This window comes from Plectropomus leopardus, chromosome 24 (assembly GCF_008729295.1).
Source record: "Plectropomus leopardus isolate mb chromosome 24, YSFRI_Pleo_2.0, whole genome shotgun sequence".
NCBI classification, from domain to species: Eukaryota; Metazoa; Chordata; class Actinopteri; order Perciformes; family Serranidae; genus Plectropomus; species Plectropomus leopardus.
Genome location: NC_056486.1, coordinates 14,823,035 through 14,847,566, shown reverse-complemented (window position 1 = coordinate 14,847,566; position 24,532 = coordinate 14,823,035). Strand labels below are relative to the sequence as shown.

General features: G+C 35.9%; 3 protein-coding genes across 7 annotated transcripts in view; 2 read left to right on the top strand and 1 right to left on the bottom strand.

Moving 5' to 3' along the window:
- The first annotated feature begins 4,745 nt into the window (after positions 1–4,745).
- On the top strand, positions 4,746–22,823 carry acp2 (acid phosphatase 2, lysosomal). Of its 4 annotated transcripts, none has more exons than XR_006107188.1 (14): positions 4,746–4,880; positions 8,026–8,121; positions 9,546–9,632; positions 9,894–9,954; positions 10,063–10,154; positions 10,697–10,795; positions 10,946–11,035; positions 12,085–12,168; positions 12,258–12,306; positions 12,481–12,569; positions 13,147–13,253; positions 13,590–13,765; positions 13,853–14,116; positions 22,737–22,823. XR_006107188.1 is itself a non-coding variant. In XM_042513282.1 (13 exons), exons 1-13 carry the CDS (start codon positions 4,791–4,793, stop codon positions 13,996–13,998), a joined length of 1,263 nt encoding a protein of 420 aa, XP_042369216.1. In that variant the 5' UTR covers positions 4,746–4,790; the 3' UTR covers positions 13,999–14,546. The 4 variants fall into 4 exon arrangements, 2 of the variants coding, with proteins under 2 accessions (XP_042369216.1, XP_042369215.1); XR_006107189.1 differs by lacking the exon at positions 22,737–22,823 and adding an exon at positions 14,622–15,528; XM_042513282.1 differs by lacking the exon at positions 22,737–22,823 and having other exon boundaries at positions 13,856–14,546.
- The window catches only part of gpr137c (G protein-coupled receptor 137c), a 14,418-nt gene continuing 6,036 nt past the window's right edge, over positions 16,151–24,532 (bottom strand). The window contains exons 2-8 of the mRNA XM_042513280.1: positions 23,460–23,509; positions 22,999–23,106; positions 22,749–22,887; positions 20,246–20,395; positions 19,427–19,552; positions 19,213–19,337; positions 16,151–19,073 (exon numbers count right to left, since the gene is read on the bottom strand). Of these exons, the coding sequence (XP_042369214.1) occupies positions 18,788–19,073; positions 19,213–19,337; positions 19,427–19,552; positions 20,246–20,395; positions 22,749–22,887; positions 22,999–23,106; positions 23,460–23,509 (984 nt within the window). The 3' untranslated portion in view covers positions 16,151–18,787. The remainder of the gene's footprint in view (positions 19,074–19,212; positions 19,338–19,426; positions 19,553–20,245; positions 20,396–22,748; positions 22,888–22,998; positions 23,107–23,459; positions 23,510–24,532) is intronic.
- txndc16 (thioredoxin domain containing 16) overlaps positions 22,823–24,532 on the top strand; it is a 24,268-nt gene continuing 22,558 nt past the window's right edge. Inside the window, exon 1 of one of the 2 annotated variants that reach the window (XM_042513278.1) lies at positions 22,823–22,901. The gene's annotated coding sequence lies outside the window, so the exon portion shown is untranslated. Of the gene's footprint in view, positions 22,902–23,796; positions 24,168–24,532 lie in introns of those variants that run through there. The other variant, XM_042513276.1, reaches the window with a different exon arrangement.

The window sequence follows — 24,532 nt, the reverse complement described above, 5'->3', positions numbered from 1 at the left end:
AAGGAAAACAGAAGGGTGTACTAAATAATAATTTTTCATACTACTACTACTACTTCTACTACTACTAATAATAATCATAATAATTATTATGATTATTATTATTTTACAAATCAAAACTGAAGGTAGAGTCATTATTATTTTTATTATTGTTATTATAATAATTATTATCTTATATTTCTAAATAAAATCATTGAATTTGCAGATCAAAAAAGTGAAATTTATAGACTACTTGTTAAAAACTATTGGTTTTGCTTTAGAGGAGGCTGGCATGCACACGCTCACGAGGACACCTTCTGCGGTTTGTTTTGAATTGATGCCATCTGCTGGACAATCTGTAAAATTACAGCCACACGGTGAAACAAAACCTACATTGTGGAATTAAGTGTTTCAATCTGTAGCTAAAAATATTGTCGTCTCAGGAAAACAGAAGGGTGTACTAAAATAATAATAATAGTAATAATAATTTTTCATACTACTACTACTACTACTCCTACTGCTACCACTACTACTACTACTACTACTAATTATTATTATTATTATTATTATGATTATTATTTTACAAATCAAAACTGAAGGTAGAGTCGTTATTATTTATCATTGTTATTATAATAATAATTATTATATATTTCTAAATAAAATTATTGAATTTGCAGATCAAAAAAGGGAAATTTATAGACTTGTTAAAAACTATTGGTTTTGCTTTAGAGGTGTCAGGAGGCTGGCATGCACACGCTCACGAGGACACCTTCTACGGTTTGTTTTGAATTGATGCCATCTGCTGGACAATCTGTAAAATTACAGCCACACGGTGAAACAAAACCTACATTGTGGAATTAAGTGTTTCAATCTGTAGCTAAAATATTGAAATATTGTCGTCTAAGGAAAACAGAAGGGTGTACTAAAATAATAATAATAAACAACAATAATAATTTTTTCATACTACTACTACTACTCATACTGCTGCTGCTACTACTACTACTACTAGTAATAATAATAATAATAATAATAATTATTATTATTATTATTTTACAAATCAAAACTGAAGGTAAAGTCGTTGTTATTTATTATTGTTATTACAATTATTCTTATTATAATATATTTCTAAATAAGACATTAAATTTGCAGATCAAAAAAGTGAAATTTATAGACTACTTGTTAAAAACTGTTGGTTTTGCTTGAGGTGTCAGGAGGCTGGCATGCACACACTCACGAGGACACTTTCTGCGGTTTGTTTTGAATTGATGCCATCTGCTGGACAATCTGTAAGATTACAGCCACACGGTGAAATAAAACCTACATTGTGGAGTTAAGTGTTTCAATCTGTAGCTAAAAATATTGTCGTCTAAGGAAAACAGAAGGGTGTACTAAAATAATAATAAGTAATAATAATTTTTCATACTACTACTACTACTCCTACTGCTACCACTACTACTACTACTACTACTACTACTAATTATTATTATTATTATGATTATTATTTTACATATCAAAACTGAAGGTAGAGTCGTTATTATTTATCATTGTTATTATAATAATAATTATTATATATTTCTAAATAAAATTATTGAATTTGCAGATCAAAAAAGTGAAATTTATAGACTTGTTAAAAACCATTGGTTTTGCTTTAGAGGTGTCAGGAGGCTGGCATGCACACGCTCACGAGGACACCTTCTGCGGTTTGTTTTGAATTGATGCCATCTGCTGGACAATCTGTAAAATTACAGCCACACGGTGAAATAAAACCTACATTGTGGAATTAAGTGTTTTAATCTGTAGCTAAAAATATTGAAATATTGTCGTCTAAGGAAAACGGAAGGGTGTACTAAAATAATAATAACAACAATAATAATTTTTCATACTACTACTACTACTCCTACTGATGCTGCTACTACTACTAGTAATAATAATAATAATAATAATAATAATAATTAATAATTATTATTATTATTATTATTATTATTATTATTATTATTATTATTATTATTATTTTACAAATCAAACTGAAGGTAAAGTCGTTTATTATTTATTATTGTTATTATAATTATTCTTATTATAATATATTTCTAAATAAAACATTAAATTTGCAGATCAAAAAAGGGAAATTTATAGACTACTTGTTAAAAACTATTGGTTTTGCTTGAGAGGTGTCAGGAGGCTGGCATGCACACACTCACGAGGACACCTTCTGCGGTTTGTTTTGAATTGATGCCATCTGCTGGACAATCTGTAAGATTACAGCCACACGGTGAAATAAAACCTACATTGTGGAATTAAGTGTTTCAATCTGTAGCTAAAAATATTGTCGTCTAAGGAAAACAGAAGGGTGTACTAAATAATAATTTTTCATACTACTACTACTACTACTACTACTACTAATAATAATAATAATCATAATAATTATTATGATTATTATTATTTTACAAATCAAAACTGAAGGTAGAGTCATTATTATTTATTATTGTTATTATAATAATTATTATCTTATATTTCTAAATAAAATCATTGAATTTGCAGATCAAAAAAGTGAAATTTATAGACTACTTGTTAAAAACTATTGGTTTTGCTTGAGAGGAGGCTGGCATGCACACGCTCACGAGGACACCTTCTGCGGTTTGTTTTGAATTGATGCCATCTGCTGGACAATCTGTAAGATTACAGCCACACGGTGAAATAAAACCTACATTGTGGATTAAGTGTTTCAATCTGTAGCTAAAAATATTGTCGTCTAAGGAAAACAGAAGGGTGTACTAAAATAATAATAATAGTAATAATAATTTTTCATACTACTACTACTACTCCTACTGCTACCACTACTACTACTACTACTACTACTAATTATTATTATTATTATTATTATTATTATTTTACAAATCAAAACTGAAGGTAGAGTCGTTATTATTTATCATTGTTATTATAATAATAATTAATTATATATTTCTAAATAAAATTATTGAATTTGCAGATCAAAAAAGTGAAATTTATAGACTTGTTAAAAAACCATTGGTTTTGCTTTAGAGGTGTCAGGAGGCTGGCATGCACACGCTCACGAGGACACCTTCTGCGGTTTGTTTTGAATTGATGCCATCTGCTGGACAATCTGTAAAATTACAGCCACACGGTGAAATAAAACCTACATTGTGGAATTAAGTGTTTTAATCTGTAGCTAAAAATATTGAAATATTGTGTCGTCTAAGGAAAACGGAAGGGTGTACTAAAATAATAATAACAACAATAATAATTTTTCATACTACTACTACTACTACTGATGCTGCTACTACTACTACTACTACTAGTAATAATAATAATAATAATAATAATAATAATAATAATAATAATAATAATTATTATTATTATTATTATTATTATTTATTATTATTATTATTATTATTATTATTATTATTATTATTATTATTTTACAAATCAAAACTGAAGGTAAAGTCGTTATTATTTATTATTGTTATTATAATTATTCTTATTATAATATATTTCTAAATAAAACATTAAATTTGCAGATCAAAAAAGGGAAATTTATAGACTACTTGTTAAAAACTATTGGTTTTGCTTGAGAGGTGTCAGGAGGCTGGCATGCACACACTCACGAGGACACCTTCTGCGGTTTGTTTTGAATTGATGCCATCTGCTGGACAATCTGTAAGATTACAGCCACACGGTGAAACAAAACCTACATTGTGGAATTAAGTGTTTCAATCTGTAGCTAAAAATATTGTCGTCTAAGGAAAACAGAAGGGTGTACTAAATAATAATTTTTCATACTACTACTACTACTACTACTACTACTACTACTACTACTACTACTAATAATAATAATAAATAATCATAATAATTATTATGATTATTATTATTTTACAAATCAAAACTGAAGGTAGAGTCATTATTATTTATTATTGTTATTATAATAATTATTATCTTATATTTCTAAATAAAATCATTGAATTTGCAGATCAAAAAAGTGAAATTTATAGACTACTTGTTAAAAACTATTGGTTTTGCTTTAGAGGAGGCTGGCATGCACACGCTCACGAGGACACCTTCTGCGGTTTGTTTTGAATTGATGCCATCTGCTGGATAATCTATAAAATTACAGCCACACGGTGAAATAAAACCTACATTGTAGAATTAAGTGTTTTCATCTGTAGTTGAAACTTTTGTATTGTAGGGAAATCAGAATGGTGTAATTAAAAAAAATAAAAAATAAATAATAATATTTTTTCATACTACCACGACTTCTACTGCTACTACTACTACTAGTACTACTAATTATTATTATTATTTTACAAATCAAAACTTAAGGTGAAGCCGTTATTATGCATTATTATTATTTATAATATATTGTTCTAAAATAAAATAATTGAATTGTCAGAACAAAAAAAGTCCTTAAAAGTATGCTGACTTGGGTGGACAGGACCGGAACTTCCTTCCTTGACTTCCGCTTTCCTTTTTTGCATCAAGTTAGCTGACAAGCTAGGACTCAGGGCATTCATTTCAAAATAAAATGTACGCTAAATAACATCTGCAATTTTGTGGAAATAAAAAGGGCTAACGTGGGTGAAAATCACGTAAACGTGAGAAAAATAATTAAATCGATACATCTCCATATTTTATTTGTCCTCAGAATTGCACTTTTTGTGTTAAACTCTAACAAACGCTACGTTTATTGCGTTAACTTCCGGTCAAGGCTACGCTAACTGTGGCTAACTTGTAGCTCAGGCAGGAGACCTGAGAAACAGGCGGTTTGAGGTCTGAGGTTTCGGTTGGTCCTTCACGGAAACATGGTGTCCGCTTCGGTGCTTTGTCTTTTAACGGTAGCCTTTATCTGTCGAGAGGCAGCAGCAGACAGACAACTTAAATATGTGACTGTGGTGAGTAAAGTCAATATTTAGTGTAACGGTACTGGGACTGTGTTAAGCTCTGTAGCGACTAGCCGCGTTTCTCTTCACTGTGGATACATTTTCGCGAAACTACATTCAAAATTCAAGAGGTTTTACAATTTATTAGCTTCTATGTAAATATGTGTGTTTATCTGAACACGAATTAAGTCTGTCAGATACAATTCCGGTCTTATAGTTAATTCGGCATATTATTAATCCACCTTGCAACACTTTCAAAATAAAAATGAGCTAATTTTGTGTTTGGTTCACACTGCTTGCCAGTAAATCATTGCTTTCACAGGCAAACTATCCAGACATTTTATGAGGATACAATTTAAATTTTTGAATTGGAAAATGTATTAAAGGTGAGGTGTATTGAGTTCAGTGTCACGAGATGCCTCAAAACGAGCAAAGAAGCCTTCAAGAAGAACGAAACGGGACTCATCAGGGGACAAATCATTTGAGGTCCTCTGCACGCTCATGTTAAAGTTATTCACGTTGAACCTGTATCACAAGACTGTCTGACGTGTTAACACAAAGTAATAGTTAAGTATTTTTATTGTCAGAAACTTCATTCTGTTGTGATTAGTCGGCAGAAGTCGTAAAAAAAATAAAATTGGGGATAATGTTTGTTTCATAAATGCTGATGTCTTTTGGATCATATTTAATCTTTGAGGCAGTGGGGATAAAATAGTTAGTGATCTGAGTCATGCGGTCAACTCTTCCTGTTAAGATGTTTTTCTGTGGCACATATAAAGAAAGCACTTGCTAAAATATTTGCAGGTTTCCTGTTTTGGACCTGTTCACAGCACACCAGTCAGGCCAGTTTGCCCCAGGGAAGAAAGGCAGTGTAGCCAAGGACACAAAAGTTGTTGTTAAGAGAGCATCAATGAGCTACACATTGATGTCAGTGCAAGATGATGCAGGAAATAAGCATTGGTACAATTTGAATGCAGCTTTTCTGAGGCTACTTTTACTTTGAGAAAACAATACTTGAACTGTCATAGTTGTGTTACTTCTAAAGCATGTGTATTTCTTTCTGTATTTCTCCTTTCGTAGTACAAGTATTTTGCTTGAGGATTTATATGAATGTTTGGAGCTTTATGAAGGTTTTCTAATTCTCTCATTTCCCTTTATCCATATACAGTAAAAACCAGCACTAAAGAGCCACTCCCGACTCAAGTGCACACATTAGTGTATTTTTGCATGTCTTCATTTTGTTGCATTTATCTCACAGATAAATGTGAGCTGCTGAATTGGATTTGCCTGCGAATTCCCTATGCAAAGCGTAAAGATACATGCAGGTTGATAATAGTGTAATAAAGTCTCTGTCTCTCAGTCCGTAGAGAAGACAGGCATTGTGAGTACTTTACGGGAAAAAATCTTGTAATGATAATGTTGTAGTTGTACATTTTGAACGTAAAAATCCCCCAAATTATGTACCTTTTTTTTTCTTTTTTTATAATTTCTTAAATCTGAACTACTCTGTCTTGGGACGAGTGGGTTCATTTTCCCACCCTCTGTTCCTTTTTTTTTTTTTTTTTTTTTTAGTGTTACAGCGATGGAATCTGTCATGGATGTGAGAATTGAAAAAGCAGCAGACACACTCTTGTTTTCCCGTGTTAATACCATGACTTAAAGCATCTTGCATGTCACAGGGCTGAAGTTCAACACTGAGAGGTGAAGGGAGTCGAGTCAGAAAGTCCACATAGATTTTCTGTGAAGGAGTTAGTGTGACATGTTCTTATTTTTGAACTCATTCTTAGAAACGGTTACCGAGCCATTAATGATCACAGAGGAGATAAGATTAGGAGTTCTGCAGGGATAATCCATCCTTCAAATAGAGTTTGCACACTTTTTTCAGCTATTTTGGACAGATCGGTCATGCATGCTCTCCACACTAGAAACCCACACTTGGCTTGAAGATCGAAACTGTTCTTGCAGTGGCATCCTGCAACAAGACTTAACTGACTGGATGCAGATATTACATTCAGCCTACACCAACATAGGTCTTTACAACATGAGTAATATTTATTATCAAAGGTGCTGTGTCAAATAAAAGGCCCAGTTCATAGACATAGGTCCCTGTACTTGTGTATGAAATGGCTTTGACACTGTTTATTATCACCCTTGGATTCCTTCATTATTATTCCTTATTTTGTCTCCGTGCATGCTCATTTAAGGCCAATTGTGTTCAGATTTTTGATTTGCTTTTTTGTAAGACTGTAAGCCAAGGCAAACACTTGGCGAGATCGTTACTATCAGCTGACTGGATTTTGCAACAGCCAGTGACACAGATAAAACTAGGACGGAGCTTTTGGTTAGATTCAGTGTCAGAAGAGCTGCATGCATGAAGGTGGTTATTAATGTTATATGTCATAAGGTGGAACAATAAAAGATATATCAAATACAGATTAAGCACTGGAGAGATAGGCAGCTTTGTCAAACAAGTCACACGATAATGCAGTGACAGTTTTATTTGCTGATCATGTGGCTTCCAGTCTGCAGTAAAAACTAAGTTTGGTAAATACATCCATATGTCAGGCTTTCAATGTGATATTTTATGTACAGTATTTCTGCTGATATGAAACCCTAATATTATATGACCACCACATTGCAATATGTTCCTCCTTTAGTCGCTGTGCAGCAAAGTTTGGACTTCTGAACACATGCATTAATAGAAAATACTAAAATATACTGCATGTCACCAGTGCTAGACCTAGCAGATTTGCCCCTTTAGACAAATAAGCAATCTTATGTTTTTATTGTATTTATTACAAACAGCAAGAGCCACATAATTTCACATTTTTGTATGCCATAGTGGGAGGTTTATTTTGTTGCACCTGCACTCTTAAGGCAAGGCAGTTTTTTTTATGAAAGAACTTTTATGTAGGTTCAAGGTGCTGCACAGAGAAATTAAAATTACACAATTCAAAGTTAAAAAAGGCGGAGAGAAAGTAAAAGAATAAGCAAAAATAAATTTAAAGATTTGACATAATATAATACCTTGGGTTTTTAAATAGTTGAGTTTGATTAAGTTTTCAGTTTGGATTGAAAATATGTGGTGGCAGGAAAGGGGAAGTAGTGTGTTGTTCGTTGGGTGTTGCCTGACAGCTTTCCCGGTTCTCTCCTCCAGTTGTTTCGTCATGGTGACAGGTCACCAGTCAGAGCCTATCCCACCGACCCGCACCAAGAGAGCGACTGGCCACAAGGCTTTGGACAGCTGTCACAGGTATGATTCAAAAAATTTTAAATTTGATTGATTGCAGCGTGTCCACACATGTGTTGTCTTGCATACTTCTTATTGTTCACTCCCTTTTTTTTTTTTTTGGTCACCCACAGCTGGAAAACCGGTTATATGAAACAACTGCCTAATTGTACACAGTGTCCTGCAGGCATACGTAACCAGATACAAAAAAAAACCCAACACAAAACAAGCAAAACTCTCTTAGTCACACTAAAATAAACGCAAATAACATATTTCATCACAATGTCTATTTCTGACCAGACAACCTAAATAAGTAACAAAACATTAAAGATCAGAAAAAAGAAAAAAAGAAATATTTGATTCTAATATGTTGCACACAAATTAAATTATTTTTATTATGATAAATGAAATTATTGTAATTATGTTAAACTATGATAATAAAATCATTATTATGATAAACTTGAAAAAAATACTGCCCAAATATTTCAAGCTCTAAACTTTGTTGAATTAAAACCTCCTTCTTTCTTTAGCTTTAAACCCTTTTTTTAAAACATCTTTTATGTTTACAGTATATCCTTCCAAATAAAATTACTAAACTAAACTATTGAATCCACACTAATCCGCTTTAAAATACATATTTTCCTAACAAAATAATCAGATTAGTCATTAAATTGTTTGTCTCAGAATACTAAAGTATTTTGTGTTGTTTTTTTTTTTAACATATTAATAAACATTACCATTACGGGTGATGCAATATAGCAGAACTGACGCTTACTGTGATACTTACTTACTTAATATACATATGATAATATCCGTTCTCACTGTCTTTTTCTCCACCTCCCTGCAGTCCAGCGGCTCCATACATGTGTTGTATCAGTTGTATTTCTATCTTCGCCATTGTATAGAGCAGAATAAAAAAATCATATAAAAAAGCTCAGTGTTGCACAATAATTTACTGCATTTGTGTAGATTTAAGGGACTTTTATTTTGACAAAATTAAAGACATTTGCACTTTAAATTGATGCAGAAAATGCACAGATGTGTGCATAAATATTCACTAGAATGGAGGAAATTAAGTGTTTGATGTGCAAAAATTTGAGTTATTATTGGTTATATGCTGCATTAAAGTCTATTCATTCTGCATAGCAATATAATAATATATGACTTGTATTTTATATATATTGTAATGCATTAAAGGCTAATACTAAAGTGTTCTGAAGTTCTGTTCACCCTGTTTGCATCAAAAAACTCACCAAATTTATTCTGTTCATTGAGTTTTCATATGATTTTCAAGGCATGCAAAAGTCACGCCACTTATTTTCAGTGTGCACGACAGCAAGGAATCATTCTCTGGTTTATCAATGCTATTTTGATGTTTTTGTCCCACTTAAAACTTATTTTCTTTCATCAGGAGATTAACGTATGTCCCTCTCTGTGCGTGTTTTCAGGAGGGGATGAAGCAGCACTTTGAACTGGGCCAGTTTCTAAGGAACCGATATAAAGGATTCCTCAATGAATCCTACCTTAGACATGAGGTAGGATCACATGACACCTCACCAGGACGCATATATCAAGTGTTTTTCATATGAATAGTTAGGGGCAGGGGCCCCTTGCCATGTTGGTGTTATACAGGGTTCCCACTGGTGCTGGAATTCCTGGAGTATGATGGACATGTTTTCCAAGAGGGGGCACCTGTGTATTTCTGTTTATTATAGCACTAACATATGACACATCGGTCTGTTTCAAGGCCGTGATGACCCAGTTAGTACACTGATGCCGCACTTCTTCGTCCTCAGATCTCGGTTCGCAGCACAGACTACGATCGCACCCTGATGAGCGCTGAGGCCAACCTCGCAGGTTTGAACTTCAGCTCTTCCTCCTTTTTGTTTTCCCTCTACTTGCAGTACTTCTCCTTTTGGTGTTCTTTTTCCCGCCGTCACATTAACGCCTTTTGCCGTCATCTAGGTCTCTACCCCCCCAGTGGTCAGCAGGTCTTCACGAAAGACCTGCTGTGGCAGCCGATACCCGTACACACTGTGCCACTAAGTGAAGAGAGGGTAGGTCCAGTTTATAACGAGTTTTATTAGTGCTGCTCGCTGCTGAGTCTAAACCAGGGTTTCCTTAAAAAGCCTTAAAAGGCTGTGAATCCCTTAATCTGAAAGTAAGGCCTTAACTGGTATTAAAATGTCTTAAATCAATTTAGAAAATTCTTAAAAATGCAAAGACATGAAGTTTATGATTTTGTACTTCTGATGTAGTATGTAAAATATATATATTTTAAAAAAAAAGACTCTTTAAAATGTTTTTTTACCAAATGCCTCTCGCATGAATGTCACGCAGAGCAAAACAACATGGGGAAGTTAGAATTCAATGAAAAATGGCTATTTCACGAAGAATTTTTGGCAAAAGTTTTATGTTGCAATAAACATTTTGCCAAATTTTCTCTAACCTCTAGGTCATGTTTTTTTTCTTCTGCAGTAGTGGTTATTGTAAAATTGGTCTTAAATGTTATTTTGAGCAGCATTAAAAAAGTCTTAAAATTTTAAATCAAACTTGCTTTTAGCTGGTTTTGAACTTTCTGTCTCTTTTTATTTTTTAGCTCCTCTCTTTTCCTCTGTCTGACTGTCCTCGCTACAAACAACTGATGAATGAAACGGAGCACACAGAGAAATTTATCAATGTCACCATTGAATACCAGGTACAGGAAGATAAATTCTGTGGTTACATTAATATTACACATGTTGGATTTTTTCAAAGCCTGTTTTTGATATTTTTATTTAAGTCTAAATTATCTTGAAAGTGTTGGAAATAAATGTATGTGTGCGGCTTATTGTGTTTTTCTCTTCAGGACATTCTAGAGCTGGTGAGGAATAAAACAGGGCTGAATAAGACGACCGTGGAGTCAGTCTGGAGTGTGTACGACACACTCTTCTGTGAGGTATGAACACACACACAACCGCCAGCAAAAACAAGTTCACAGCAGAAGCGAAAAGTTTTCTATTCATATTTCTGTTGACCAACGTATTTGTGTCATGTCTGAGGTCATTTTCTCCGAAAATGAAAAGTGAATCCAATGCAGATTCAGTCCAGCTTAAAGGATGCAGACAGCAGCGGTTGACTACTATTTCAAAATAAGAGCGTACTGTTTTTTACGAGTCACAAGCTGTTTGAATTTCAACAAAGAAGTTCATCCAAATTATGTGTAAACTTCTGGTTGGCTAGATGGTAACTGGTCACATCTCAGTGTGTGTTTGTTTTAGTCTTGTGACTCAGCTGACCTCATTGGTTTTTTTTGGAACATTTTGACTAACAGGACTGTGCAGCTGCAGCAGTTTCACATCTGTGTTTTGTGTTTTTTGCCTGGGTGCCGGGGACAGACATGGAACGAGGCGTTATGTTGTTTGACCACCTGAAACATAGTTTAAACACAATGTAATTCTATTTTTTTTGTCCTATCTGGGTCTCTGCTTGCATTAAAGTGTCTGAATGCCAATACATGCGCTGACATCGTTTTTTTTTTTTTTTTAATTTGCAGGGACGTCCACATAATCAAGAGTCAAATGCACACAAATTAGTGTGAGATTTCAAGTATGAGCCAATTATGAAATCAGGGACAGCAGGGTCACTGACAATAGCCACATGATAATTAAGCAACAGTGTGAGAGATGGTTGCAGAGAGAAAGAGAGTTCACTGAGGGAAGACTGCTGACAAAGCGCCATCATCAGCAAGCCAGTTTAAAGTCCCCCTCCTGACACATTTTAAAGGGGCCCGATGACGGTCGTTTTCAGGTTCATACTTTTAATTTGGGTTTCTACTAGAACATATGTTGTAAACATACTACAATATCTGCTAGAATGGTGTTTCGATAGATGAAAGGGAGCTCCAGGGTCCAGTTTACATCCAAAAAGTGCATACTCTGCCATGTTTGCTGTCAAAACTTTGACTATGCTAATGCAAACCACTTTTTGCCCTGCGTGTTTATTCAGTCTCGTCACAACATGTCAGCTCCTGATTGGGTGACTCCTGTTGTCATGGAGAAGCTCAGAGAGCTCAAAGACTTTGGATTTCAGGTAAAACTAGTCGCAATATCGACGGTCTCATTTAGTTTTGGTGTCTTACGATGGTTGAAACTTGTAATGATTCTGTTTGATTTCCACAGGTTACATTCGGGGTCCACAAACAACAAGAAAAGAGCCGGCTGCAGGGAGGTGTGTGTGTTTGTGTTTGTGTGTGTGTGTGTGTGTTAGGACTTGTTAGCAGGATATGTTTGTGTTGGTTTCAGTGTCTTCCTGAGATTTATTAACAAAAGAAAAACATTAAAATAACACCAGAGTTCTACTTAAAAATCCAGGATTAAAATAGCAACTGCTGTGTGTCTTTAGGTATGCTGTTGGGTGAAATAGTGAAGAATCTCTCCAAGATGGCTGCCCCAGACCCAAAACAGAGGCTGAAATTCATGATGCTTTCGGCGGTAAGAATGACTTCTTGAGCTGGTAAAGTGCAGATCTCTGCTTGGTGCGTGTGGAGGCTTGTGTGTGGGAACATTGAGTGCCGGGCAGACGTTAGTGGAATGAACGGGAGACGATATGCATCAATAAGATGTAACCAGAGTAGACAGGCTATGTGGAGACAAATCTTGGACACAGCGTCCCTCAAAACGTCTCCCAAATAAAGTCTAATTTACTTAATTGTCCTTCCAAGTTCCATTACAGGATTGCAGCCAAGATAACAAAAACAGGGAGTTCCTCACAGTGTAATTGGTATGGAAATGATCTGCAGATGCTCCGGTTCAAAATGAGACCAAACTTCTCTGTGAAAGAAGGTTTTTGAGCCGTGGCATCGGCCAAAATGACAAATGATAAAACGACAGACAAGGAGAGGCTTGTTTTCAGCCCAGCTGATTGATTCAAATGCCTTTCACTATGTGATTTTGTTGATCACCCCTCCGCCGGCCCCTTCTGGACGGTTATTAGGAGTTAGGAATAAGCAGTTAATGACGATATAAAACAGACGTTCTCGTAACGTTCTCACGTGTGTCTGTTCGACAGCACGACACCACTGTTGCCGCTCTGCAGTCCAGCCTCGATGTGTTCAACGGAAGACAGCCGCCATACGCCTCCTGTCACATGTTTGAGCTGTACAGAGACGACAACGGGTAAAACACACGCACTCAGACACACACACACACACACACACACACACACACACACACACACACACACAGTGTGCCGTAGACACCATAAAGAATGTAAAAAATGTGTAAATATGAATATTGTCCTTGGCTTTCTCAGACTTTGTACAAGAGTTGACAGTTTTGTGGTTTTAATGCCTTTTTCAAACTGTTTTTGTCATCTCCTATGATATTTATGCTATTTATTATTATTATTCATTTTTTGATGTACAACACTTTGGTCAGCTCTGTTCCTTTTTAAATGCGCTTTATAAATACATTTGGATTGGACTGTAAAACTCACATATTGTGTCCTTCCAGCTCTGCTTCGGTGTCGATGTTTTTCCGGAACAACAGCAAAGTGGAGCCGTATCCTCTGCAGTTACCAGGCTGCTCCCTTGACTGCCCCCTGGATGAGTTTGTGAGACTTACAAAGCCCTCGATCTCAGATGACCGAGACAAAGAGTGTCAGTTGCCCTCAGAGGGGAGAGATACAGGTGAACACGCTAAAAACTGAAGAGTGCTTAAATGAACGAGATGACTGATCGTGCCACCACTGATCCTTTTTCTCCATTTTTCCTCAGAAGTGATCATCAGTCTGGTGGTGTCCAGCTGTCTGCTCTTCTTTCTCATCGTCCTTCTCCTCGGCATCGTTTGTTGGCGGAAGGATCCAATCACCAACCGGGGATACCACCATGTGATCAACCAGGAAGGCGGAGAGGAATCCTGACAGAAGCACAAACTCCTCCCTCGGAGGTCTGCGAGCCTGGCATCCTGGGACAGCAGCGATGACGATGAACTCTAAAACCCCCGAGGGTCCTTTTTGATGGTTTCGTGAACAAGTGCAGGTACGGACCCACATCAGATTTTTGATTTTTCTTTTTTCTTTTTTCTTTTTTTTTAAAAGGTGAGTTTTCCTCCAAAGTGACTCGTTTCTGTCGGGTCAAACAGGGGATTTTAAAACCATTAAAACTTGAGATTTTAGAGAAGCACAGCTTTTAAAAACTGTTTCCTCGTCACTCTATACGAACATGAGCGAAGAGTGAGCCATCGCCAGAGGGACCACGTCGGATTTCTACGTCAAGCAAACACAGCAGGGAAAGCTTTTTGTGTTTTAAGTTTGTCGGCTAAAATTTTTCCATGTGGTTTGATCTCCAATCATCCAATCATCCACGATTTCAACAAACATGTCCCAGATTGCTGCTTGAAAAGACACTGTGTTTGTTAATCAGTCTGCGTTTTTGGGACTTGAATGGCTAAAATGTCGTGAATTGAAACGATGGATCACTGAATATTCAACAAAACAAATTCTTATTTTATCGTGTTTTACGTCATATTTTTTTCTCCTTGCAGGTCTGATTTTCCTTAAAATAACAGCACAAAAAGGACTTTACCTGATTGCAGAGACCTGAGACTAAAACTTTTAAATTTAAATTTAAACTTGATTAGATAAAATATTTCTATACTAAATCCCAGTGCAAAATTAAATTTTCTTGTCAGTTTATTCATAATTTGCTGCTTTGTGTGCACAGTGTGTGTGATGTCCCTGAGGCCAAATGACTGAGCTGCCTTAAATATTTGTAGTATTATGGAGTAATATTTTTTTTGTTGTTGTTCTGGTGTAACACATTTTTGATTGAGCTTCTTCAAATAGGTGCTTTTGATTGATGAAAGGAGCAGCAGGGTGGTGTTGAACTTTGGAAAACTCTCCCAGAGAGAACTGGCTGAAACTTAATGACTGCAAGACACTAAAACACCAGCAAATAAAAGCAAAATGTATAATTTAGTTAGTTTTTTTGTGTCAGCAAGAATTAAATCAACATTGGGATCATATAAACCAGCATCTTACAGATAGACATCGCTTCTTTTGGAAACACTGGAAATCTGTACATTTGTGTGTGTGTGTTTATTTTAATCTGGCTGCCTTAAAAAAAAAAGAATCATCTTTGAATTATTTAAATATGAAAATTGTGTTGTCTTTGAACCAATCCTTTAAAATGTAGAGCACATATTGGATACATTTCCTCAAGTGATATTATTGAAAACCATGACCTGCGCACTTTGAAGGTTCAGCTCAGGCAGTTTTAGATATACAGATCACCCAGGGTTTTATACAATGTTGTTCACCTCGTTACGAAATAAAAATCTAATATATATTAAAAAAAAATCCTGGCATGATCAGGATTTTTTCCGCCCGAGTCAGGATTCTGGACTTTGAATTAATTTGCGCAAATTAAAAAATATTTGTAGTTAATTCAAACCTGGAGAACAAATTCTTTGCTGAAAAAAATCAATTGTGATATTTATATGGCATCATTTCAGTTTTCTTTTATGCTATTATGCTCAGAATTTGAGAATGTGCCGCTTGTTGTTGTTTTTTTTTTTGCAAAATTAAATGATCAATTGTTACAAACGTTTGCAGATACACAACATGGAACAGGTAACCTGCTGCTGTCTTGACTTTACCCATTAAATCCTGAGCAAAATGGTTTAATTTCTTTGAAAAAAAATGACAAGAAAATTACCAGGAAAAAAAGAAAATGACCTGGAAACAGTTTGAAAAGTTCTAAAAATTTTGTACTAATATTTTACATCTGTAAGTTTGATAATTATACATATAGATTTTCTCTAGCTTTTATAAAATAATTATCTAAATCTACTCATTTTTTTTGCAATTCCTGGAACATTTCTTACCATGACCAGCTGCAGGAGTTCATTTCTGTGTGTCGTCTGCTTCTGGTGTTGGTTTGATTTTTCCGGTGTGCTGGTGATGTACTGATCATACTTGTGGGGTATATTTGGCGCAAAACTGCAGAGGTAGAAAAAGGCATCAAACTACCTCGTATAATATTCGTAAGGTTAAGACAAAAATTCTGGTTCGCTTGCATTTTAAAAACAGTGCAGTAGGCCTTTATTAAACATGGTAGTGCTTTCTTTTGCATACATCGTTAGTGATCTGTCGCACAATAGGTTACATTCAGTATGGCCACGGATAAAACAATCCATAAAACAATTCATAAAACAATTACCACTGCCATTTCATAGCAGATAGAGTAACATTTTTACATAAATTATATCACCTCGGAAAGAAAATATGACACTGAGTTCTTGCACTCTGATGCAGAAGCATGCACTGCAGATGTTAATATTTCTGAAACAGGTGAACAGCTGGACTCGACAAATTCATTTCCATCTCTGTGTTTCAGTGTCCTTTAATACATGTTTTTTTTTTTTTTTTGATTTCTTTTGTGAAGTCAGTTTACATGGTCATTTACAGATTGAGCTTCTCGACAGTTTAAGTCTGATAAAGTACCGTGATGTTGAGTGGCTTTTTATTTTCATTCAGTCCTGACTTAGCACAGATAAATTGGTTTTGGTCTGACACAAAAATGTTCCCCTTAAAGTGAAATATTGCTTACAGGCTGCAGTCTGTCATGAGATTCAGATTCATGAGATTATCAAGAACAATGTCAGAGAAAAAAAAAAACTATAAAATTAGTTAAACAATAAAAATCAATGTAAAATAAACACGTATAAAAGCAAACTTCAAAAACTAAAATTCAAGATCACACACACACACACACAGACGCAAAAACACACATGGATTAGAAATCGATTAACTTGACACACAAACAATTAAAAACACATCCAAACATTTCTTGTGCAAAAATATTTTCCTTAAGGAATGAAACGATTATGACAAAATGTGATGGCACATTGATAATTTCCTTTCACAAAGGATAAATAGTCATACAGACAATGATTGAAGAAAATACATAAAACAAGTAGGAGATGAAATCCTACATTCAGGCCCGAAGCCTTTTTGACTGAAGGTGAACGTCTCCTAAGTGCAAATTGTTGCCTCACAGCTCAGAAAGGATCCGAATACGTGGAAGTTTTTTGGTCAAAAATATGTTTCGGACACATTTCCATCCTGTTGAATGAACAATCCCTGGGTGGATTTTTACTCAGTTGATATTTTGATCTATTCCACATTGTCCAAATAATATATTGGTAATGCAACTGCCGAACAAAATGATGTATTTAACATCCCCAACATTAAGCAACTTGACAACGTATGGCACTCCCTGTCTTACGTTTTTACATAGTTTCCGTTGTATAATTATGGGGAAGGAAACCAACACTTCGCTGCTGTTTAATATTTTTATACAACAGCAGTGGCATGATTTCGTTAAAGCCTGAGTCAGTCATTTAAGTCTTCTGTTGAAACAATTCCTCCATTGTCTTACAAATGCATTCGTTGTTGATGTTTTACACAAAACGCACCTAAGCTTGTGCTATTGGCATTGCCAATAACACGCATATGGCAGCTACATATAAATTTCACATATTTTGCGGCTGTAAGCTTACATGTTAAGTTTACATGGATGATACTTGTGAACACGGAAATAAACTCACCAGTATTTTGTTTACAGCCATGAAAACTGTAATAAGCTTATTTTACACAACAAACTAAACACAAATCCAGTACTGAGTAGACTAACATGTTAAGCTCGCTAATGGCGTTTGTACAACTTTATATTTACCAAAATTAACAATCACTGTTTAAAAAAAAATAATCATTTGCCACTGACAAGATAATATTACTAAGTCTGTGATGGATGGAAGTTTAGCTTTTTGTGTTTTCTTGGTTACACAGATTATGAGTTTAAGCTAACTGTTAGCGTTAGCTATAAGTTAGCTCTCACTGCTGCAGCAGCCAATGGTAAATTAGCAACAGCTAATTCCTGTCATTCCTTTGAGCTAAAAGTGATAAATCACCATGAAATGCCCTTTGTGGATGCATATCATTTGGTTTTCATTGTCAGAAAAGCCTTTCAAGGATCAAGTATGAAGCTAGCAGGCTAGGATCCTTCACTTTCCAACCAAAATTGCCCTTTTTTATGCTAATTTACAACAACTGCATCATATGTGCGCCCGTTAAAAACAGTTATGCAACTCATTTTTGATAACCAAAGTATAGTTTGACAATTGTCGAGTGAATACAATGTCTTTGTGTCCACAGCTGTTGACTGACTGACCACGGTAGCTTCGCCATTAGCCAAATCGTACAGCGCGCTACATGGCTCCTGTCTGAGTGGTATGTTTCACAGAAGCACGACTGGAAATTTACACAGAAAGGATCATGAGAAAATGATTATCTGGTCCCTGATGATTCTTAGAAGTGATAACTGACCAAAACATTGAACAGAAAAAGGTTGGTCTTTGCAGTTTTAGGTGTGTTAGCCATATTAGCACTAAAACTCTGGTCCATGGCCTGCACTTGCTTTCATTCCTCCAAAGGCTACATGACATTTAAAGACGTGAAAGTCCTAAAATTGCAGTTGGTCATGGCACAACAACTTCCCTACTGATGCCACCACATTTCTCCAGAATAACTCGTCTGGAGCATTACCTCAGAATATCTCTCAGAAGTACCTGCTTTGCTGTATCTGGGGAAGCGAAATGGTGACAAAAATGCAGGAAATAGTTTAGTCAATCTGAACAATGGGCCCTGCTTAATTCTGAGGGGTGCAGAAATAAGTTTGAGAGCCACAGTAATAATTCTGTGGCGTGGAAAAGTAGTTACTGTGGTGATGATGGTGGTAGTTGTTGTTCTGCGGGGTGGAGTAGTAGTTGTGATGGTGGTGATTGTGACTCTGGATGTTTCCGTAGGCGAAGAGGAGGGGGGCCGTGGAAGACGGCGGCTGCTGGGCTGACGTTACGCCCGCAGTCAGAGTCCCGTTGCGTTGTATGGAGCCGTACCAACTGGATGTACCCAGCTGGGGAGTGGTGGAAAGGAGACTGAGAGAAGGATTGAGAAAGTGTATTAAAGAAGAGAAAGGAGGGATTAGATGAAGCGAAATCAATACAAAGCCACTTTATCATTGATTTTTCTATACAAAGCTCAAAAGGCTGAATTTGTGCTTGTGTGTGTGCCCACCTGGCCCGATCACTCCTGCTATTAATGCTTCTGGACAGGTCGTCATCACTATCGTACCGTCGAGGATTGTCAAAGAAATAAGCTCTGGAGCTGAAACTGTGGCTGTTGACCATCCCCCCTGGAGCCTGAGAGAGATATAGAGATGTTCAAGCTTCATTATAGTTTTTTAGGGCTAGATTACTGCTGGTGTTTGCGCTTTAACATGTTGTTTTACCAGATTTTGGTTGGGTCTTTGTACTCTGAAGAAAACAACTACCAAACTTGTCGGTAGAAGCTCCCAGAAAAAGAGAATGATCCCAAACACGATGTAGGCTTCACCGCTGATCTCCTGCACATCAGCCTGTACACACACACAAACACAGTGTAAAATACATTATATTCATAACCAGAATTTTGAACACATTAAACAATTAAAAAAGAAATAAAATAAGAGATATCATACGTGATACGACCATTATTGGCGACTCATCAAAACAATCTAGATTGATTAATAGCACTACAGGTAAGTGGGCCTATAAGTCTTATGTGGCTTGAATAAACTGATATATGTTAGTCTACCAACTGTGAGCAGGGAGAAACAAAAAGACTATTTAATAATGCAAAACGTAACAAAAAGTGTATGTTTATTCCTTAGTGTGATATAAAAATGCTAAAACTCATGATGCACACACTCGTAGACACACATGCTCTGGAAAGGGACAGAATAATGCTGAGATATTTGACTGCCAGCTGGTATACAGACAGATTAAAGAAATCATGTATAATATCAGATTATGCCCACAAACACACAGCCTTTAAAATGGACTGTCTGTCTCAAGGCCTGAGCCATGATGTAGGTCAGGACACACAGACACACAGACACACACACACACACACACGGCTATTTATAGCCAAACAAAGCCCTTTACCCCACTAAGCATTGCTTCCACAAATCTCCTAAGATGGATCGTCCACACCCACACACTGGGCAATGGGTTTTTGGCTAAAGAAAAGCTTGTTTTCCATCTATGACTGAACACATTTAGTGCAGTACCTGATCAGAGACGCTGTACCAGCCGTAGTTGAAGGGACTGGGTCTGTCCTGAGGGGACAGGGCCACCACCACCAGGTTGTAACAGGCTCTGGATGTGTAGAGCAGGATCACCACGGCCCCTATGGCTGTAGCTTGGCACACTGATGTACCCTGGTGAAAGAGACACTGTGCTTAATTCAAGTCATGCATCAGCTGGCTGTTGGCCTGTAATTTAATGTCTGATATGGGCCACAGATGTGATCCACCAAATATCTGAGGCCTCTCTGTGACCCAAATGATAGATTACAGGCCAGGAATTGAGTTTTCGGGGACATGTTTACAGGTAAGAATCATGAGTCACCGTGTAGTGCTACACTGTCTGAAAATTATAAGCATGATAAGCAATGTTGGGGACTAACTAATTACAGTACTTAAAATACAAAAATAAATACGACTGTAATCAGTTACAGGAAAAAAAAAACAATTAAATTCTAATTACTAATAAAAATGTTGGTTTATATGTTGAAAAATATACTGATTGGCTTCTATATTTTGGCCTTTTTTTTTTTTTTAGCTTTATTCCCCTGTTTAAAGCATTTGTTAGAAAAGTAATAAAAAGTAATGCGTTAACATTACTTTGATACGACACTTATTTACGTACCTTATTACAGGAGTAACTAGCAATCTGTAACTTATTTAATTGTCCTGTTTAAAACATTTGTTAGAAAACCGATTAAATTACATTCATCTGATGAGGTAATTTAAATAATCACGTTACTAATTACATGTTTAACAGGGTAACTTTTAATCTCTGACCGATTATATTTCAAAAATAGCCTGCCCAACACTGATGTGAAGCACTTTGTGTGCCATTAATTGCGCAAATTGGTAGCACCTGAGATGCGCCTGATATCCAAACACAAAGTCAGGGGCAGAATTAGCTATAAGCATCTACATTTCTGCACAGAAACTTGTCGGTCTGCTTAAAGTAAGACAGCTCATATTATTTCTGTATTATTTTCGGTATGTTTATAGCTGTAGCATTACGTCTGCAGTTATATATCTGACTGGGGGCTGTTGTATTTTGATATTTAAATACCGGAAGTTCATGCTTAAGTTGCTAATTTACGGAATTTCCGTTAGCAGCAGGCTAACAGTATGAGTGTTATCTACGCTAACGTTTTATTTTGGGATATGTTATTTGTATGTGGGGCTTCTGTGGCATTAGTTTATGTTTTGGGAAAACAGACTGTACATAATTTTAATATTTATATACAGTCTATGTCTGGGGCAAATTTAGCTAACTTAATGTAGCTTAGCCGCGTTGTCATTGCTACTAGCTAGCGGCCTGTACTCTCCGTCATGTAAGCTAGCTAGAGACAATTCTGTTAATATTAATAATTTTTATGCTTATGCTGCTTTTGTGAGGGCCTTCTGTGTCATTTATCCGTGCTAACGATCTGAGAAATATTCACGGTTAAGTCCTCACCACCCGCAAGAGCTAACTTTGTATAGTCTGAGCCATGAGTCTAAATTTGCATCGTCACTGCTACCAGCTAGCCATAGATATGATAAACGCAGACAACGCATCCGGTCGCCATCTTTCGTTGGGGCTTCAGAACAGCCGTCTTCTTCTTATTCTGTGGGGTTTTAAGCATGGATGTATTATAAGGAAGTCGGCATGCTTGAAGTTGCATTACTGCCTCTTTCTAGATTCACCCGAAATCTGTGAGACGCTGCCCGACTGTATCAGCATCTAGATCAGCATATGTCGGATTTATTTTTTTGTCTGTTTTTATATATTTGAATGAATTAAATTCAATGTCTGTCTTGATCACTGTCATTGATAACCATGCAACCTTGAGTCATTTTTTTCCACCTGTAAAAAACTGTCATTGGTTCATTAGAATAATGTAACAATTGCCCTGCAGCTCAGGGTAACCCTGATACATGGCAAAAGCATATACTAAATATTCTAAATACTGAAAATGTCTATAAGCTTTCCTGACATTGTAGCATCATGTTTTCAACTAGATAAGATAAATCTTTATTGAACCCCAGAAAGTAAATAAGGTTGTTGCAGCAGCACACAGACCGAAAGAGAAGTACACAAATAAATAATATGTGGTATATTAAAAAAAAAGGAAGAACTAAACTAAAATAAGAACAGAATAAATAGATATGATATTAGGTAAAATGTTGTAATATTATATAACAAAATGTATACCGTAGAACAGTAATATTACATAGGATGGAATAGAGGATTAACTATAAATGTATAAAAACATATAGTATGGATATAATGTAGCATAATACAGCAAGCGTAATAAAGTAATTGCAACATATATAGCAAGATATACATGCTATGGATCCTCAGGTACACTACCATTATTTAAAGTTAAATTTTCCAATGCCTCGATTTAAATACTGACATGTTTTTTCTATAATAAAGTAATATTGGTGACAAAATACAGTCTAATATTTTATTTATTTTTTTTATTCCACATGATAGTTTTCTTCCTACCTTGGACTCAAGGTAAACGTTGGCAGAGGACATCTTGGCGATCTTGAAGATGCAGACAGCCAGAGAGACAGCACACAGGACAAACAGACTGTCGTTGATCAAGACCCGGGCCAGGACTGCATGTCTGATACCCCCATCACTGGAGACAGTAAGGTGATTAACTTAAGACACTCAAGAAAAACTGTTCTGTGGGAGCTGAATGTGACACTAGGGAGAAAATGTTATTTTCATGGTGTTTTTTTTTGTATACCTTGGTGGTTCAGAGCGCTCCAGAGCTCCTTGCACTAACAATGCACAAGTTAAATTCACCACCAGGAAGAATATACTGAGACACAGGAAGAACAGACGCAGAGGAACCCTGGAGGGAGAAAAATAGAGACAGTAAGAGGAAGGCCAAAACAAATGTGACTTTATTCATAAACAACAACTAATTAAAATTCATGGTGTTGAAACTGCAAACCAACTGTGAGTGTGAGAGAAGAAAAGAAAAGACAGGTGGTTGTAGAGAGGAAGGACAATGATAATGGTTAAAATTGTGCAACCATATTCTGAATATCTGTCTTTTAATGATGAGGGACAAATAGATTATGGTATATTATTAAGGTAGATTATAGACTGTTTTTCTAGGAATAATTTGTAATTAAAAGTCAAAACAGGAGCAAAAATTTTGCACAATGCATAAAAACCAACAGCATTTAAGTACAGACTCACTTGTATTTGCTGAGCTCTGGGGAATACTTGGCTTTAGCCTTAAACATCACCTGAAGAAAGAAAAGTAAAATGTCATCACACAGATACTGTGATGTTTACACATATTTACATACTCGATTCCATAATCCCAGTACAGTATTTTACAAATTTAAGAAAAGATAGAAGAGCGAGACAGCTAAATAAGGATTGCTTTCTTTTAGGAGAAGAGTGTGAACTACGCAGAGCCTGAAGAGATTCCTGTGTGTCACTTAAGTGCACACACACATACATGTACACAGTTACGCAGCACACATTTAAATAATACAAGAAAAACAAGGGGACAGAGCAAGGATCCACATTACGCAACAGTGTGTATGTACACACACAACATTATTTGTTTGAGGATTAACTATTCGGTCCGGTTAAAGTCCAAATGAAAGCCAAAAGTAACCTCTTTTTGCAGATTAAATAGTGTGGATTGTTATATAACAATAAATAATGTAATTATACAAATGATTTTATAATTGAGAGGGAAAACAAGGTCCTCACAAACACTCTTATATCTTATTAGCCTGACAGACAGTTGACAAAGGCGGAGACAATATACTTCATTTTGCTATGCAAACAAAATTTAGTTAAAAGGTAATGACAGTCTGTAATTTGCAAACAGTGCGTGGTTTAAGAAAAAGGACAGCACCAGTCAACATTGACCAGCCTTGATATCTGCAGGTAGGTCTTTAAAATGTTGTATTTCAGCTAATTATCAATCAGCGCTAAAAGTTTACATGAACAAGTGTGCTTTTCTCTGGTGGATGTTGGTTTGGTAGCTCATTTAGGGAGCGGAGGTAGACAAAACACTGATTGTTACAACTTCATAGATTCAGAAGGCAATCTGAGGGCGGGGGCACTATTAGAGGAACTGCAGTTTTTGGCATTTTGGCTTTTTTTTTCAGCCCCAAAGGTTGCCGCTTGTTCAAGATATTGTACATATATGCAGTTGAAGAAAATGTGTATAAAAAGTGTGTTTACACTGTTTTCCTGAAGTAGCTCATTTAATATGCACATGTATTTTTTTAAATGCAGAAACCTGCATG

What these genes read in the sequence shown, in the direction of transcription:
- acp2 (XM_042513281.1), top strand. Translation starts at nt 4,791, where the DNA reads ATGGTGTCCGCTTCGGTGCTTTGTCTTTTAACGGTAGCCTTTATCTGT. An exon ending in ATGTCACCATTGAATACCAG is followed by an intron (nt 10,796 to 10,945) that starts GTACAGGAAGAT and finishes TTTTCTCTTCAG; the next exon opens with GACATTCTAGAGCTGGTGAG. An exon ending in CTCAGAGGGGAGAGATACAG is followed by an intron (nt 13,766 to 13,852) that starts GTGAACACGCTA and finishes ATTTTTCCTCAG; the next exon opens with AAGTGATCATCAGTCTGGTG.